This window comes from Biomphalaria glabrata, chromosome 13, assembly GCF_947242115.1.
Source record: "Biomphalaria glabrata chromosome 13, xgBioGlab47.1, whole genome shotgun sequence".
In the NCBI taxonomy this organism is placed as follows: domain Eukaryota; kingdom Metazoa; phylum Mollusca; class Gastropoda; family Planorbidae; genus Biomphalaria; species Biomphalaria glabrata.
In genome coordinates, this window is record NC_074723.1 from 5,269,087 (window position 1) to 5,289,123 (window position 20,037).

General features: G+C 31.7%; 1 protein-coding gene across 14 annotated transcripts in view; it reads left to right on the forward strand.

The window, feature by feature from the left end:
* The window catches only part of LOC106079820 (uncharacterized), a 67,695-nt gene extending 47,926 nt beyond the window's left edge, over window positions 1–19,769 (forward strand). For 3 of the 14 annotated variants that reach the window (XM_013241027.2, XM_013241033.2, XM_013241031.2), the window contains exons 3-12: window positions 515–598; window positions 2,212–2,295; window positions 3,302–3,385; window positions 4,276–4,359; window positions 5,431–5,514; window positions 7,706–7,789; window positions 8,766–8,849; window positions 10,244–10,327; window positions 10,945–11,129; window positions 12,857–19,769. In XM_013241027.2, coding sequence (XP_013096481.2) covers window positions 515–598; window positions 2,212–2,295; window positions 3,302–3,385; window positions 4,276–4,359; window positions 5,431–5,514; window positions 7,706–7,789; window positions 8,766–8,849; window positions 10,244–10,327; window positions 10,945–11,129; window positions 12,857–14,200 — 2,201 coding nt within the window. In that variant the 3' untranslated portion in view covers window positions 14,201–19,769. The remainder of the gene's footprint in view (window positions 1–514; window positions 599–2,211; window positions 2,296–3,301; window positions 3,386–4,275; window positions 4,360–5,430; window positions 5,515–7,705; window positions 7,790–8,765; window positions 8,850–10,243; window positions 10,328–10,944; window positions 11,130–12,856) is intronic. The other 11 variants (XM_013241038.2, XM_013241040.2, XM_013241028.2 and 8 more) reach the window with 10 other exon arrangements.
* The last annotated feature ends 268 nt before the right edge of the window (window positions 19,770–20,037 follow it).

Below are 20,037 nucleotides of genomic sequence, written 5' to 3' on the forward strand. Positions count from 1 at the left end.
GGAACCACTAGCGCTTGCAAAGGTGTGAAAGCTGTGTTACATTCGGAACATTTTTTTTTTGGTATATGTTTTGAAAACATCTTGCTCCTAATCGCAACCCATTCCTTGTTTCTTTTTTTTTTCCCTCTGTCATTCCTTTCATCAACTATTTTGATAGATTTTTTTTTTGTTCATTTTGTGACTGGCTCTTCTTGTCGAGACATTCTCTTTGAAAGTAGGGTAAGGATAGTTTAAATACCAAAACTGAACAGAATATTCGTGCATAAAACGTAACCCAGAGAAAAAAGAGTAGTGTTTTCTATTTATCGAAAATTACAATTAAATTCGAAAGGAAATTCTAACGTTGAAGTAGAACTAAAGGTATCTGGAATAAAAGAAGTAAAAGAAGCTACGAAGAAGTAAAAAAAAAATTAAAGAGATAAAATCATTAAAGAGCTTTAAAAAAGAAGCATCCAAAAAGAGTCAAACTCAAAAACGTCCCAACCAAGCTGTATTATCAATTTTTGTCTTGTAGGAGAGCGCAAGTATGTTTGCTCGCTCTGCGATAAAGGATTCAAGCAACTTTCCCATTTACAACAGCACTTCCGCATACATACGGGTGAGTGCTATCTCTTTTCATTGGTCACTTTTGTTATTTTGGAAGATCTCTTTCAATTTTTAATATGTTTATTGCATTTGTAATTGTAATTTGTGGAATACCTAGTCAGTCAGCTCTTGGTTAATTTTATGTTTATTATAACGATTTTTCTAAAGATACTTTAAATGGAGCGCCCCCAGGCAACGGCTTTGTCTGCCTAAGTCGTGATAAAAAAGTAGGTCAAAGGAGGGTCAGGGTCGCAATGGAATTTACTTAAAATTTGCGGAATCGGAAACAGTGTCTTATTTATAAGCTTAAGATATAGATCATAAATACACTTTTAGTAATTCGTTGTTAAAAAAAAACAAAAACATAGCGTCAGTTTAAACACATATGCAAATTAACCAGAGATCTAGATTTGTCAATGTCGTAAACTCTGCATCATTTAGTTTGTTTTGTTTTAAATCTACACGTTATATATATATATGTATATATACGTTATGTCAACTTCAGCAAAATAATGCCCTGACGTATGGCTGGCACATTTGCTTTAATAACGTTTGGCAATACGGAAGCCCGTTGTAGTCAGTAAATTTACTATTTATAGAAATGGTAAGTGTGTCGGTGTATCAATGAACGCGATTGTCTTACAAAGTCAAGTCCCAGTCTTTTTTCTTTTTTTTTAAACGTAGAGATTGACTTCACTGATATGCTTAAGTAAACATGCCCTGAACATGCCTTCTTCAACGCTCAATGTTTACAGTTTACATGTATATATAGGTTATATGTATATTTAGAAAAAAAAATGATCGTGAGAAAATAGGTCAGCTACTAGACTAGTCATTCATGAATTCGCCATGTTAAAAAAAAAAAAAAAAAAAAGGGTTATAAAAAATCCTCCATGTTTTTTCCCCTTCAGTATTCTTGGCGAAAAAAAAAAAGTTTTTTTTTTTTTTTTTTTAAAGACTCCAAGCAGATCACTAGATAATAAAACGAGTTTTTTTCCCCTTCAATGCACTTCAAAGATAACCCTAGTGTGTAGTCGTCAACTGTAGGTTGGTCGCGCAGCACTAGGTACACGCCACTACTTCTTTCACTGTTGAAACAGCCCCAGCTAAATGGGTCATCGAGTTTCAAAGAAGCCGATAAGCCCACAGACATTTTTTGTCCTTCTTCCGATTTTTTTTCGTACTGTTTGGAGTATTGTGGGAACTGGACATCTAGATTTAAATGTGTCCATACTGATTACGAATTAAAAATTAGGTAGGTCTACGGTAGCTTATTATTTTATTTTTTTTAATCTTAAAGGCTAATTAGGGCGATTGTTGGAAACAACATAGGACAGGTTTGTCTAGATCTCGATCTAGACTAGTCCTAGTATCTAAGTTCAACCCGGATCCCCTACTACTTAAATCTAGATCTAAATACTTGTTAGAGCAGTATAGAACGCGTTGTGTAATTACAACTAGTCTACCAAAGAATACCAATGTAGCAGCATCTTGAGGACAAAAATCTGTGTTCGTTTCTTACTGAGTGTGTGCGTGTTCACATGTTGTCTCCTAGATCTACTTGTCCAAACCTTGGTTGACACACTGCCACCCCTCTCCCCCCACCCACATCTTGTTCTTTCTCAGACGAACGCAAGTACATCTGTTCTTGTTGTGAGCGTGGATTTAAACAGCTTTCACACCTTCAGCAACACTTTCGCATCCATACCGGTGAGTCTAACAACTCCCTTAGAAGTCTTAACATGCTTTTTATTCAAATTAAAAATAAAAAAAGGCTGTCGAGGTTTGGATTGTACCGCTTCTCTTTCAGATCCTTTTTTTTTTTTAAAAGGCATTTATCGCGCCATGTTTTTTTTTCTCTTTGTGTGTATGAGTGTGTGTGTGTGTGACTATCGCGCCCTCTCCTCTACGTTGAATTTCAACGACACGCTTTGGTGAGCACACCGGCTCTCATAGCGAGCATCTGGCCTTGTATCAATACCGGTGCTAAGAATGACTAAAGTTTTAGCTTGTTTTACCTTAGCTATAGCTGGCCCACTGGTCATTTTTATCAAAACATGTTAAGTAAAAAAAAAAAAGTATATAGTGCCCCCCCCCCCAAAATATTTAGACATCTATCTAAAATCTAAGTAACACAAACATTTTAATTCATTTATTAATTTAAAAAAATGTCGTTGTTTTTCTCTTTTGCAATGTCTTAGTTTGATATTTTCTTTATAAAAAAAACTTTAAGTAATAAGCTTAATTCATTTTTTATACTGTTGTGGAATATTGGAATAGCCTTTTCATTCACATACATCATATTTCACTTTTGAATCAACCTTAAATTATAAATAAAATTTTGCATTGAATTCATTTGATCTAAATTAAAGCTGCTTTTTGTTCTCTAAATCTATAAATGTAAATATTTAATAATAACGTTCAGAATCATTAACTAAAACAGACTCAGTCTTTAGTCTAAAGTATCACAGGATAAGGGTGAAAAATAAATTGGCGAATCTGTCTTTCATAAATATATGAATAATACTTAACAACAAAAGTGTCAGTAGTGTTCTTGTCTACCAAAGAAAAAAAAAAGATGGTGCTTCAAACTAGTATCGTTAGCCCACCCTTCATTTCAATGTTTCTTCATCTTCATTAACCCGAGATGGATGATTGTTCATTCTTCTTTCTTTTTTTTTTTCGGATGGCTTTGAGCATTTTTTCTTTATTCCAGGTGAGAGAAAATATGTATGTCAGATTTGCAACCGTGCATTTAAACAAATGACGCATTTACAACAGCATCATAGAATACACACCGGTAATACGTCTAGCTGTCTTGCTTTAGACCTTACCCACCTTTTACATGTTCTAGTCAACCCAAGCCCCCCCCTTTATTTTTTTTTCATTTCATCTGTCACTGTGTCACAGCAGTCACTTTCACAACACTTGTCTTTAATGTGTCATATGCATGATGCTTTAGATTCTTTTTTTTCTTTGTCAGAGATGCTGCTACGTAGAATAACTGAGCCCAAATTACGAAATTGCGTTATGGACAGCAAAAATAAAATCTAGCATGTTACAGTTGAGGAGCTAGCTAGAGCTATTATCTTTCTTATAACAGTCAATTGAATGGTTCAAAACAATAGTCAGTGGAGCAATGCGTATATTTAAAAAAAAAAAGACATAAAAAAATAATAATTATAAAACTGAAATAAACATATGATTTGAAAAAGTCAATAGTCTAGATCTAGACTACATTCTCTCCTACTCCTAATAGACCATTGTTGGAATATTTTGTTTCTTGCAACTAGAATCTAGATCTAGATATAGACTTAGTCTTAGCTAGAATAGAAATAGGTTTTAAGAATTAAGTTTATAGTATAATTATTATCATATACATACTATTGCGTAGGCTCTATAGACTCTCGATCAATATCTTTAATCTATACTATATAGATTTAGAGATCTAGATCTAACTAAATGCTTTAGTTTTAGATCTAGATTTAGTAACAAAGAAGCAATCACAACATGTGACTTCAACATTTCTTTAATGTGCACGAATACGCGATTATGCTGTTCTATATAATCTTAATTTGAATAAGGTTAAAAATGGTTTAATAGCGTCAAGACTAGTCTAGATCTAGATATATTATAGATCTAATATTTAACAATATTTGTTGTATTTTCAATCTATTCTTTCCTCCTTAGGAGAGCGCAAGTACATTTGCCAGATATGCAATCGTGCATTTAAGCAAATGACTCATTTGCAGCAACACCATATTATCCACACCGGTAAATACATTGAGTCCATTCTGTAAACTTTGTTTTAACTTGAGTGGCCTTTTTAAAATCTACATTTGTGTTTTAGTCTAAGAATATTAAAAATTATCTTTTTACGCAAAATTGTTCTTTTGTTATTTTTTTTTTCATTCAAAATACAAATGCTTTAAAACCTGAACACTTCTGCTTTTTAAAAAGGCAGCTCAGAGGCAGAAATGAACTAGATCTATATATCTAGATCTATATAGATTCTATAAGATAGATAGATTTAGATTATCTAGATGTAGTTGTAGATCTAGATCCAGACAAGATCTAAGTTTAATCTAACCTAAAAATGAAAAATCTAATCCAGATAACAGAATCTAGATTAGACTCTTATATATTCATTATTGACAGACATGTAGATTTTCTCCACATCTCTAGAATCTAGAAATCTAGATCTATCAGATCTATAATCTAGATCTACTCTAGATTTTTATGAAGCTTAGGAAATCATGTCAATATGTTCATATTCTAAATCTAAATATGTTATCAGTTCTGAAATATCTTATTAAATTAAAGATATTCTAAAACCTTAACTTGCCTTAAGGTTAGAAGCATCATAGTCTTGATCTAAATATAGATCTGATCTATTGAGTATTATGACACAATGTAGATCTAGATCTTGTTTAAATTGACAAAATCTAGAATCTTAGATTTTAGATAGATCTAATCTAGATCTATCTAGACCTTGACAAAAGTTAAAAGAGCCTAGAATTAGATCGGAAACCAAATTACAAAACATTATAAATTATTATTTTGTATCTTTAAATTTATGTCCATTTTAACGTTGTAGGTAATAAAGATCTAGTGAAGGATTTTTTTTTTTCTGTATGTTCTTTTATTTAGCTAGACCTGATGTTCTAAATGTTGCCTTAGATCTACAGTCTATATTATCTGCCAGTATTTTGGTCTTAATAAATGTTTGTTCCTTACAATATTCTTGAAGTCCCTTATTTATTTTGTGTTTTTGAAAACTTACAAATGAAGATTTTATTATGCTTGAAGAAAAATGCAAGTGCCTTTTTATGTTTTCTATTTTAGGAGAGCGCAAGTATATCTGTCAAGTCTGCAATCGTGCATTTAAGCAAATGACACATTTGCAGCAACACCATAGAATTCACACAGGTAATATGTCCTGAATGCTGCATTATTTCTTTTGACCAAAGAATGTTATGCCTTTGTGGATGTTCAATTTTTTTTTTAATGATTTGACTTGATTTTCTTGGATTATAAAATTTTGTGAAAACATAATAAACTCTACAATACATATATTCTTGGAAGAGATAAATACTCACACAACATAAACAAATCTGTTACATAAAGAAATAAATACTTTATTAGCTAACTTTGAAAACTCTTTCAATATTGATGGAACTATTGTTTTTAAAAAGATGTTCTTTGGTCAAGTAATACTATTTATTGTGTAGCTTTTTGTTGCTGTGGTGGTGTGAATGGATGCTTCTCAAATGTTTTGTTAGAAATCCAAACTAGTAAAAGTATGTATTTATTGGTGTCTGATGCAGGCTAAATATATTACACATATAAGCAATAGTGTTCTATTTTCAGTAGAATTCTAATAAAAAGAAATATCTGTGGAACTTTTTGCTTTTACAGAATGTAAATATTTCCTGTATTTTTGTGCATTGGAATTTGATTAATTATAAAAATTATGCTAAAATAAAAAAAATAATATTTAAAGAAAGACAAATTTTCAAAACAACTAATAGCATGTGTCTGTCAGAAAATTAGTTCTTAAAATGACAAAATTCACTCCTTTATTATAGATTACTATGAGTTGATTGGTGTATTTATTAGTAAACTAAATTCAGTTAACCAAAAAAAAAAATAATTCTGAAAATAAAATCCAATAAAATCCCCATAAGCAAAGAAAGATTATATATTTTTATTCAAGAAATGTGTCTAAGATATCGTTCACATTTTTCTTTATGGATAATGCTATTTTGAACATTGCATTGTGCGCTAATGATTTGATAGTTCCAAATTAATCTGTGAAATGTTCAATTTAATGACATGTCCCACTGTTATTTCTTGAAAATAATAATACTAGGTTTCTTATTTGTATACTACTTTGATCTGGTGTGTAGAACTGAGACCAATCAATATAGAAGGCCTGAACACTGGCCTGTGATGTTGCAACTTGTGAACAGTTTAGACCAATAGCTTGTTGACACGTCACAGGTTGCGACATCTCAGGTCAGTGTTTAGGCCATGTATAACAATTGGTCTTGGTAGAACTTACACTGTCTATAGTTAATCAACATTTAAACATATAAATTATCAAAAAAAAAAAAATTGAAAAAACCCTCAATTTTATAAATTGATCAATGCAACTTATTTAGTTACTTTTGGAGAAGGTCTTATTATAAAAATAAAATCTTTAAAGTTTCAAAATTTGTATATTTAAATAAAATATTGGTACCAAATGACAAAAAAAATAAATTTCCAAAGTTAGTTTCTTGTAATTCTTTATAGGCTCATCGTAAACATTACTTTAAATAAATTCAAGATGGCTCAGTTTTATTGCTTTCTCAATGTCATTAATGTGCTCAGATGTACTTGAACATAAAGTTTATTGAGAGATTTAAAATAGAGGCTCACACAATTTTTAGAGCTTTTGATTTGATTGAAAAAGACTTATAAACATATAACTAATTAGCTTTATTCTGCAACCATATCTAATTATCTTAATTCTGCAATCATGAAAGTAACAGTTAAAAAAAATGTTTATACTAAGGTATTTGTCAGATATTTTTAATAATGAAGAAATTAGAATTGAGAATAATAAATAGATAAATATTACCCTTTTTATTCTACACACAGCATACAAATATACAAGTATACATATTCATTCAATGAAATGTAGAACCTAGCATTCTGTTATTTTAATTAATTTTTAATGTACAATGCCCTTGAAAACTTAACACTTTATTGTTTTAATTTGTTCTCAATATTGTATTATAAAGCAAACCCTTTTTTACTTCCATATTTTAAAAATGGTCTCATTACAAAATATACTTTAAGCAGAGGGAACATTTTTTTTTCGTTGTTTTTTTTAAATTTAAAAACTAAACAGAAAAATATTTATTTTGAAGCCAAATGACATAAAAAAGCAAACACAAAGAGAGTACAAAAAGAAATTCGAATCATCAAAAGTAGTCATTTTTAAAATTTTGAACAGAATTGAAATGTTTTGCCAAACTTGCAGAACTGGCTTCAATTCTTCTTGAGAAATATTACTATTATCAAAAGCCTCAGAATTAGGTTGTATTCTAGATTTTTATCTTTTCTCCCTTAGGAGAACGCAAGTACGTATGCCAGGTATGCAATCGAGCTTTTAAGCAATTGACACATTTACAGAAGCACCATGTTATTCATACGGGTAAATAAACAGGCTTCACTTGTTTGTCATTATGTCCTGTTGTGGATGTAAGTGTATGTTCTCAACCCATTGTGCTGATGTTTTTTTTGGTAACGAGATACAAATACAGCAAACTTAATTTTGGATCTTTAATTATTTTCTTTTTGATTAGTTGGGTGTCAGCACTTTTTCAATGCATAAAAAAAATTGTTTTCAAATTAATGTATCTATTTCTTAAAAAGTATGTCTAAAACCCAGTATTTTTAAAAATCTCTGACTTAGTTAAAAACAATTTTCAAAAAATTATGATGCTTTAACATTTTAACATTGGTAGAAAATTATTACAATGTTAAACCTGTAGGAATTATAACCTTATTTGTCAAACATTAAGTTACAAAAAAAGTGTCTTTTTTTTAGTAATAAGATTGCAACAACACCATAAAATACATACTAAGAATGGGTCACTCATGCGTTTGCTTGTTTTTGTGCTTTCTGTTTCTTTTTTGTGGCTTTTTTTCCTTCTTATATATTAAATAAAAAAAGTGATTTGGTTATAGAATACATTGTTGTATTTAAATATGTTTTAAAACTTAATACATTTTTTTTTTTCGGAAAACTTTAGTTATTAGCAGCCAGGGTTAAAGAATCATCTGTGTGAGTAGGAAGGGTTATAGAATCACCCAACTCCATGGGAGGGTTATAGAATCATCATACTCCATGTGAGTGAGGGTTGCAGAGTAAGAACCTGTACCCCAAATATCCTTGTGTGATATAGTGCAGTTTGTATCAATCCTAATGTATATCTTAGGTTTAAATGATTCATTGGCATCACTAGGTGAAAAAATGGGGGGGGGGGGGGGGAGTAAATCTTTCTGTTGTAAAAAATTGATTACCCGTACATTGAATTGTATTCCAACTAAAGACTGGTTGAGGCTAAGAGTATATAGTTGTGCCATATTATAAAAGTTTAAATTTTTGTTCTCATTATTGTTTTCAGGAGAGCGCAAGTATATATGTCAGTGCTGTGACCGTGGTTTCAAACAACTGACCCACTTGCAGCAACACTACAGAATACATACTGGTAAGGTTTCATTGTTGGACACTCACTCTCCACCCAACCCAGTGAATGTGGGAAGCAACATTTAGATACAGCACAATGTAGAAGTAGTGCAACTATTTAGATCTGATGTCTCTCAAGTAGACGAGTATCATTTATCAAGTAGAGTAAAATCAAATAAATGGGACTTGGCTAAGTCTAGTTATCAGTTACTATTGGATATGTCTTAAGTGAAAATTAAAAAAGGAAAACATATAATGTGATTGAAATGTTAAAACCTTTCTTTCTTTTTTTTTATCACACTATTGCATTTTGATGTCAATAAAGACTACTTTACAAATGTGATCTTTTGATATAGAAAATCATTTCAATTTTCTTTTGAAAATGCAACCAACAGAATTACTTTCATGTCTTTATAGTGACTTTTTAATTTCATTGGAAAATAAAGTTATTGTTTGAAATATATGACTTGAAGTGTTTGTACTCAATTATTTTGGGGAGTTGAAAAATTATGTTTCTTAATTGTTTTTAAAGTTTAATACATTTAGTTTTTTTTTATGTACATTCTTCTTTCCTTTTTTTTTTTTTAAACTTGTTTTTATTTTCAATTAAACAATTTTATTTAACTCCCTTGTTTTTTTTACTTTTATTTTTTATAAGTGTGTGTTTCTGAGATTGTGTTATATGGAATGGGGAAAGAAAAAAAGATTTTCTTTGTTGGTGGAACCTTTAATCCCAGCATGCTCTGAGATAATTGTGTTTGTATGTTTAGTTGTCATGTTGGCAAGATAAACATGGTTATCTTTAAGTATTGGTGATGTGTAGTGGGATTTACCTGCACACTATCAATAAATGCATCCGTTCTGCTTTTCTCTGTTTGCTGCTTTAAAGTGAATAGTAAATTAAACAAAAAAAAGTCCAATAACTTTTGTTGTAAAAGTAAACATTTCAGGTCCAAAACATTCACATCAGTTTATTGTGTAAGTAAATGAACAGCTCTTTTCTTTGTTTAAACATTTCATCGCTAAACTTGACAGTTTTATTCTTTTGTAACAATACTGGATTATCATTCAATAGTTTAACTTTGGACATTAAGATTTAGTTTGAGGACAAGATGAGAAACCAAAAAAATGAAGGCACAAAATACTTTAGATGAAGAGTGTTGACTTGATTCTCTGTAATGATGTTAGTACAAGTTTCTACATACATATTAACATGTCTGTTTTTGATTGTGATCTGTTTCTCTCATTAAGTATGTGAAATGATCAGGTGGGCTATGATATTTTCATGCATACGGACCATGTTTGTTTCTCTAAGGCATGAATTTAGTTTCAATAAACTGTTTTATTTTTTGGTCAGTCACACTCACATCTTTGTATTTTGCCCCGACATTTTTCTTTCTCTCTCTTGTCTTCTAGACGAACGGAAATACGTATGCCAGTGCTGCGACCGGGCCTTTCGCCAGCAGTCGCATCTCAACCAGCACTTCCGCATACATACAGGTGAGCTTTTTTTTTTCTTCAGTCAATCATAATTAAAGTATTAGCATCATTATAAAATAAATTTCATTGATTCTTCATAACCTTTTAAGAAGAATAAAAAAAAAAATCAAATCTAAAAAGAAGAGTGGAAAATATATAAATGATTCATTTTTTTTTATTTTCAGAATTGAGTTCTTGCGATTGGAAAAAGTTAGATTGTTTCCAGCTTGTAATGTGAACAAACGTACACAGATATTATTTTTACTTTGAGGATCAAATTCAATTTTTTTCCTTTTGAAATCTATGTGTTACATATATTTTACACTTATTTTCAGACGACATGCTTGTCATGAAATAATATTTCTCTTTTTTTTTCCTTTAGCAGTATTACTTCTGGTATTGAGAGCTGTAAAACATTTTTTTATTTAAAGAAATCAGTTTTGTATTGGTGATGTTATTTACTCTTTTTTCCACAGCTAAACTTCAGGAAGTGTGCAGTATCAATTGAAGTGTTCTTCATTATTTAAAAAAAAATATTTTTGTAATAAAAAAGTGAGGGCAACAATTTGTGAAAAAAAAAAAAATAAAATAAATATCTGCTTTATATTCACTCTTGTATTATTTTGCTCCATCTCCAGGTGAGAAGCCCTACAGGTGTAAGTTTGAAAACTGTGAACGAGCCTTTGCCCAGCTGTCCAATCTTCAGCATCACATGCGAAATCATGATGACCAGGTAAAGAAAGAAGCCACCCGTATTCACAAATGTCAGATTTGTCACAGGTGCTACACGAACGAAAGTAGTCTTAAGTCTCATACTTTAAAGGTGAGAACCATACTTGGAACATAAGCAACTATTACATGATAATAGTTAGGTGGACTTGTCATTTTTTGTTCATCTGATCACAGTCAAACAGTTTTGTTCTTTGATGAATATATCTTTTATACATGTATACATACATTTCTGATGTTGAATAGAAGTCAGTTTGATTATATGGCAGATATTATTTTACGTTGTAAGAGGATTCTTCCCCATCACAACACCTGAGTAGTAAACAAGTCAGTGCAACATCTAATACCCATCTAAGCACCTTGAAAGTAACTCGTTTAGATATGGTAGCCATCTTTTGGTACCAACAAAACCATTTTTAAAAAAGTAATGAATTTGTTAGATATGTAAATTGTAAAAAAATAAATTTTAACAAAGAAGAAATTAGAGAGATTTTACTTGCATTGTATTCAGAACTGCAGTAAAATCTTTGAAACATATACATCACATGCTCTCAATTTGAAGTACTTCAATCTCTAGTTCTCAGGACATTGGCTTCAAACTTCAGATAACATTCACTCATTACAGAATAACAGTCAATCCTTAACTTTAAAACAAATACATTTAAAAGTCTTTAAATTTGATTTGCTTCAATTTCTAGTTCCTCAGGACGTTAGCTTCAAACTTCCAATAAGGTTCAATTATATAAAAATTACCTAACATTCATTTATCTCACAGTCACAGCCATTTTAGATCTGTTTAGAGTTTGAACTAAACTAAATAACATTTTAGGATACATTTTATTTATGAAGTTGGAATAAAAAAAAGTTATACAAACTCTTATCTGTTTATGATTTAGTTCTTATGATTTGACAAAAACAAAAAAGAAAGAAATTTTAGCTTTGACCTGAAATTCCATTTACAAGAAACCACACATAAATTGACTAACGTCTCTCAAACTTAACCAGTAGCCTCCTCCCACACCCCCTTAAATATTTATTTGAAGTCAGGGGAGAGGAAGGGTGTAAGAACGTAACAAAAAAAAAGAAAAGAAACTAATTGGTAGAGAATTTGTGTTCATTATACTAGAATTTATTTTTCTGGGGCTGTATAGGAGAAGCAGCAGGTTTCCCCTTCAGACAGCTTAGAGGTCTTGGAGCCCAGTGCCAAGTATTTTCCTGCATTCTGAGTTTTAGAAATTCTTTCTTCTGGCATTAAAAAGGGGCCAAGGAAGCAGCACTGGACAATACAATTATGCGAGGAATATTCTATGTACATATTGCACTGTAAAGGACCTGATCATCGAAAGTTCAGCTTCGTGTCAAGGAAGATTTCTAGACATAATGAGGCACAACAGTTGAGAGAAAGTCTAGAGCTCATTACAAGAGAGTCGAGAATAATCTGCATTAGTGGAGATATTTTAAAAATGTCTTCGAAAAACTCGAAAGGTCTTACTTAGAAACATTTGTTACTTAAAATATTATCATTTTTGAAACATTGGTAATATTTGACTTGGTTAAACAAACATGTGCTTAAAACTACAATGAAAATACATTAAAAAAAACAAATTGACAGCTTCCCACCCCCCAAAAATCTTTTGAGAAAGATTGTGATATGACTAAAACATGATATATTGAAAGTTCTGTAATTTAAAAAATACTTTGAAATTAATAATAAGCTAATTTAGACTGTTTTAATACACATATATTTTATTTAAAAGTACCTATCTGTCTTTATGAATGTTGGTCTACATTAACTTGTGAAAATATTTTTATTTCAAATAGATGCATATTCATATCAAGCCCATAGACCAGCATCCTTTACCTACGCCCAAAAAAAGACGAAAGCGCAAAAATAAAGACCTATATGGTGGAGCACCTACGATGGTTCCAGTATCCTCAGCAGATGGCAATTTCAACAACACAATGCAGGGTATGAAGGCAGGTGGTTCTCGCACCCGCAGTCCAACATCTTCTGATGATGATGAAATTATATTTGTTGGAGAGCAGATGGGTCCCCCCAGGGTGGATAATTTTGGGGGTGCAGGGGGTGCTCTTGGAGGACAAGGGCAGCTGCTCCAGGGACCTGGAGGACGAGGGCATGATTTCAGTCACCAAATTCAGTTTACAGGGATGGGCAACTTTTCAAGAGGTGCAGATCCACTGGCACTTCTGGCCTCGGCCAATAGATTTACGCTGCAGGACAATATGATGTCTAGTCTCGGTGGCCCTCTGAATTCCTTCTCAGATCAGCTGGCATTCAGAGATGCAGCTCTTCTCAACAGCCGCTTTGGTGATCTCAGGGGAGTCTCTCAAGGCTCCAGTTTTGATGACCGCTTCTCAGCTGGCACCTTCAACCCACAGCAGCCTCAGCAGCAGCAACAGCAGCGAGACCGAGACAACTTTGGAAATCATGGTGACATAAACAATCGGGGTGGGACCGGTGGTAACAACAATGGAGATAACAACATGCAACCACAGAATGGTAATACCAATGAGAACAGGAATCAGATTCCAGCACACAACCAAGGAATGCTTCGGGGTGCAGGAATGGGTGGATTGAGTGGAAGCATTCAAGGAATGATGCATGGAGCTGGCCAGGGAGGACTGAGTAATCTAATGAAACAGATTAAACAGGAGCCTTTGGATTATTTCCCTTCATCCTGCCAAGGAGGAGATCAGTTTGCTGCCATGGGTGTAAACAGTGGGGGAGGCTTTCTGTCCCCCCAACACATTATCAACTCCCACCTGCGTGGCCAGTTGCCTTCACTGAATGTACCCCTCATAAGGGACCATTTTACACATAACCAAATGTTGCCCCACTCAACATCGTCAGTATCTTCTTCAACATCTGCTATTAACGTGGTCTCTTCCTCTGCATCATCTACTCTTTCCAGTACTCCTGCCTCACTGACATCTCTCCCCCTGCCCCTCAGCCATATGGGCCTGTATCATCAATCCCACTTCACTTCTCAAAGGATGGGAGGTCTCCACCCTTCCCCTGCTTCAACACCTTCAAGCCAGATGTCAGTCGGCGCTGCTAACCTGCCCAGCAATCTTAGCACTCAAGGTGGACGTTCACCGCTTGAGCAGGAAGATTTACGCTGTTTCTCTCCAATTCGTAACTGAACAGCTTTTTTGTGGTATCATTTTTGTGTAGAACTAACAGAATGGAGTAAAAAAACAAACAAACATGTTAATCAGTGGCTAGTTCTTATTTTGGACTGTGTCCATGTTATATGACTTTATTGTCACAGTTAACAGCTTCACTGCCCTCCATTGTGAATATCTTTTCAAAGACATTTCTACAATGAAAGTTTGTGAATGATTTTCAATTCTTCAGATACCTTTGTAACTTTTATGACCAAGAGTAGGATACCACATTGATTATTCACCTCTAGTCGCTGATACATCTTTGCTTCCGCAAGAGTTGAATATTTACTTAACTATGTTTTATTCATGATTTGATAACCAGATATCCTGCCATACTTTCAGTAACTTCTCATTCTATTAATGTTTAATTGAATATTTGCTTTAAAGAACTATCTTATTTGATTGTATACAGGCAATGCATTATATGTATTGCCATTTATGTTTGTGTTCTTCAAGTCTTTTTATTTGTTTTACTTCTGAGAAGAAACATTTTTTTTTTAAATTTATTATGCAAAATTTCTATTCACAGCTTACACGTAAGGTTATAAGACTTGACCAATTATGACTTGTTTGAATAACAAATTGAAACGTTCAAATATGTAGAATGTAGTGAGCTTAATGGGTAAGAGAGTCTAAAATACTAAATAAGCTGTAAATTTACACAAAAGAAATGATTCTATGATAATTTTGAAGAGGGTGTCATGTGACCAGCAACTAATGTCAGTTACCTTGAGTTGGGTGGACTTAGTTGCATCAGATATTTAAAAATCGTAGTGTTCACCAGGATTTTAACCTGAGACACCTTGGTTCAGAAGCTTTACCAGTTGGCCACCATGCCTCCTGCACACTAGTAATGTCAGGCTAATATTTACCAGATTGTTCTGATCTGTACAAATGATTGTTTTAGGACATTTCCCAGATAGTATTATCTGTCAGATAAAATTAAAGCCTGTAGACCTATTGTCTCTTTATTAGGCGATTGAATATGAAATGTATTGTTCCAAACACTGCACTCTATTGAACAACAGAATAAGCACCTAGATAAGATAAAATCGTTTGTCAAAACATTGGTGAAAAGATTAAGCAGCTCATTGGCTTCATCACAAAGACTAATGTTTGGTTTTTCTGTCTCAATTTTTGTATTTAACAAGCATAACAGTAAGTTGTTGCTTTTTTTTCCCCTAAGCATTTATCTTTGCCCAATCAATTCTAAGTTATAGAACCATTTCATATTTAAGTTGGAACATATCAAAATTGAATGTAATCATTGAATGTACATGACCATATTATTAGATAAATTTTGTTTTGGGAGAGGATTGTGAGGTCAGTGAACTTAATTATTCTACCAGAATACAAAGCCCTATGATGCTTACTTTATAAAATGTTTGTATTAATGCCAAAAAAGCTGACACTATATTTTATCACTTAGACTTACTTGTTTAAAAGTTCAATTAGAATTGTGACTGAGTTGAACAAATAGTTTTTATTTTGTTGACTCCAAAGTATTTTTATTGTTTTTTTTTTCATCAATAATTTACTGGTCATATTACTATCGGGGGAAATGATATGTAAAAAAAATTTTAAGCAAAATGCTGACTACTCTTGACTATTTAATTAAATCTTATTCCCAAGTTATGACCCACATATAGATTGATTTCTCACAGAATAGACCTAGAGCTACTGGTATTTTAAAGTTTGTATCTTTTATTTTTTTAATACTTTATTCTTAACTTTTGCAAGTACTAATAGGAAAGTATTCAAGTAACACTAATTTGTTAAGTAATAGTTATTAAACAAAACCACTGATTTGTATATAATGTGTTTGGGTCAATATGGCTTTATAACTCATGTGTATGGATTTAACAAGTTTGACCTATCAGCAATGTTTATTTATACCATTTCTTCAAGTACCATTTTTTAAAGATGAAAAGATATTCTGTAGTTGGCATTACCAGTTGACTAGAACTTATGTCACATCTACCATGTTACCTTTGTACATTGGTCATCACTGTTGTGACTTCATATCTGTGTGTCTGTGTATTAGGAAGTTGTTTATGAGACTGAGTTACATGAAGATACTTAGTGAGTCTACAGCCTCATTTGTTAGGTTGTAATGTTTTTGTTCAAATGCTTGTATATTGTTGTAAGAAAAAAGTATCAATAATATATTTTGTTATTATAAAGTACTTGCATAGCTGCAATAAATAACACCTGTACATTTTAAGAAAAAAGCTCTGGTCCAAAAATTTTGATTTAAAAAAAACAAACTTTTTATAACATTTGTTAAATGCAAAAAAAAAAAAAAATTTAGTAATGTGTTAATATTGATATAAAGGAAATAAATATTTGATATTTGGAAGGGGGGATGCGGATCAGTTTCATTAAAACCGCCAAACTGGGATTCACGACAAATATTTCTAATGGTGTGAGCACCATGTTATTGAAACACAAGATTTTTTTTTTTTTACTGTAAACTACAATTTCATTCTGTGCTTTGAAAATATAATTTTTGAGGATATCTTTTGTGTGTGTGTGTGGTTAAAAAATAAAATACTTTGTTAGAAGGATTTATAAACTAGTATTAAGAAATTCAAAATTGATTTTGATGTATACTTTTCAAGGTATTTAAAAAAAAATTAATTAATCTATTTGGTCTTTTTCTAATTTGTAGTGTCACAAAAGTATAAACCTAGCATTTTACAACATGTACAATCAAAAATATGAATTTAAAATCTGAAATACAAATTTGTGAAAATGAAATATAAAAGTAGTGGTGTTGCTATCATAGTAGTGAGTGTGCCAAAACCTGTGGAGGCTGGTGATAGAATAGGAAAAAACATGAGCCTAAGTTAAAGTCTTTGCACTTATCATCATTCTTGTCTGGTTAGGACACAGACATACCAGTGTCTGACATTGTGTCTGTCAGTTTTGTATCTCTTGCTTAGCTTGTATTATCTGCTAAATGGGAATGGAGGCACTGCACTTAAAATATTCTTCAAGCTGGGCCCCAACAGTCATTGCGTCACCACCACAGGGTGTATAGTATTTTAAGAGTTGGCAGGCAAATCTGTTTTCTACCTATTAGAAAATAATATACAAAGAAAGTTTTTTTTAAATTTGGATAACAATATACTTTTTTTTACATAAAACAACATAAATAAATGATTTCAATTTTTTGTGTAGATATATTTCAAAACAACCCTAACCAGATGCATTCTTGAATCATTTTTCTCAGAAACTAATGCTATTATCTATTTAAACATTTCATTCATAGAATGCCTCATCTCTTTAAATTCATTTCTATTTAAGTAAACAGAAATAGTTTTATGAAAGCATAGAACACATAAAGGGGATTTAAAAGAACAGTAGTAATAGTGTCAACCCTAAAGAGATGAGTCTACTAATTCTTGAAGGAAGTTATTGTAAAAACAAATGCACTTACTGTAAATGTCTATACTAATGAAATGAAATTTTGTTTCTAACTCATGAGGTGCAGCCATTGATCGCCAGAGCTCTGTACTTATTTTCTGAAATACTTGTGCTCATGTCAGTTGTTTTGTTTTTGTAGACAAGGCATAATTTCATAACTTTTGTTTTGAAATTGTCGTTATAAATTTTGTACAAAATTGTAAGCAAAGCTTTAGCTGTGTGCTTTAAGTCTGTCCCCTTCAGGAAACTGATTCAAGCTAACACATATTGTCATGTTGTGCTTTGTTGTGGACATGCCACTCAAAGACCTTTAATGTGTATATAAGATGTTCTGTTAATTGAATTGTTTTTTATTTTTTCATTCAAATGATGTCATATTATCATGTCATATTATCATGTCTTATTGCCATGTCCACAAAATGTCACATTGAATGTTGTTTGATTCAATTTCCTTTAAATAGATATTCTATTTGCACTCTTGTTAAAAAAAATTCTTTTTTTTTTTTTTTTGTAGGGCATGTACATTTTGAGTACCGGTACTTATACAGTGGGTTTAGCCGCATTGTGGAATTTTAATTTGTGCATTTAGTGAAATCTATATTTAACTAATCTGTTCACTCTATGAATGCAGGTTAATGTGACTAGATCATCTAGAGCACTGCTTGGTTGGAAGAGTCACTCAGTAATAATCATTGGATATAAGAAAGATTTCAGTTCTACTGTACTTATCAGTAGCCTTCATGTCGTTGACCTTGTAAACTTAAGGACCTTAAGAAACTGTAACGACTAAAAAAGAAATTCCATTACAGCCTCCTGTTAGAATTAGTTCTATACCACTTGTAGTTTAATACTCTGGTGATGCTTGTTATAACATTGATATAAAACTATTATATACATATACATATGTAATATACAATAAATGATTTCTATTGTGTTGAGTGTCTGAAAAAAATTTCTAAGTATTTAATGTAAACGACTTACGACTATTTTGTAAGTTGCAAGTCTGTTTTATTGTTTAAATATGTTACAATTTTTACAGACAATAAGGTGAATTTTACTTAGAGTGTTTATGATTTACTATTAATATATACAATCTCTCTCATTGGTATATTAATACTAAATCTTAAATGCATACACATTTATATAATTATAAATATATACATCTAAAGCAATAAAATGATTTATTAACAAAAAAAAACCCCCAATCTTCTCTATGATGTCCCAGTGCATTCTGGCTTCATTGAGACTAGCATATTCTTATGCCATGTATGTGAATTGTTTGCAATTTTGGGACAAGTACACCAAGCCATATTTGTAGACAGGCCAGTGAAGGATTAGCATCCAGCACCTCCAGTGACTGGATAGTTCATAAAGATTCTGTTTTTATCCTAAGAAGTGGGCAACTCTTTTGTCAAGCCATGAGCTGAGAAACATTTGTGTGTTTTTTTTAAGTTCAAACTTATCTTTTTTTTTAAAAAAAAACTACAAAACTTCCATATCTATTTTTTTTTAGTGTAGTCTTAATTGACAAGCCATACACAATAAATGTCTCCATAACTAGTGTGTTAGAGAAAAGGAGTTTTTATATTTTTTTTTTTTTAGATTTTAACTTTCTATTTTTGTTTGTTGGTTCTGTGATTTTTTTTTATGTTAAATTTTTTTGTTTTAGTCAAAGTACAATATACAGGGCATAATTTAAAGTTTGACTGTAGATGTACCTAGCCTTCAATAACTGGCAAATACAATAGCCAAATGGTAATTTATAGAGAATCCTTTGGAGCTGTATATGAGCAGTTTTTCTGTTGGTCTATGTATGCTTCCCCCAATTGTCCCCTTATGTTTAAATGCTATATTTCAGTTCTGACCTTGTTACAACTAGTGAATGGGAAGACAAGTTTTACAGTAACTCAACTCTTCTATTTTTGTTATATATACATCCTTTGTTTTTGCATCAGTCGTTACATCTTTTGTTTTGTTATTGGCTTACGATTTTGTGATCTAAATCTGATTGTTTGTTTGATCTGTCATTGCCCATGTGTTTATTTCATTTGGATTTGTTTATACTAATGTTAGTGGTTAGCACAAAAGTCTATTAAACATTTGAATGTCAGATCTATTTTTTACTGTCTGTTTTTTTATTTTTCAAGTAAATTAACATGGATTGAAATATTTGAATAATTACTTAAGCTGGAACGTATATGTTACCAGTAAAATAGGAACTGAATTTTATACAATGCATTATGTCGGCTGATATAATTACTAACATTGACCTAAGTTTCCCTGAAAAATCGTCCTATCCGCCAGTATTCTGAACAGTTTTGTCTTGTTTTTTAAAAAGCAGAATTTGTTTGAGTTACAAATGTGTATTTGCTCTCCTGAACTAT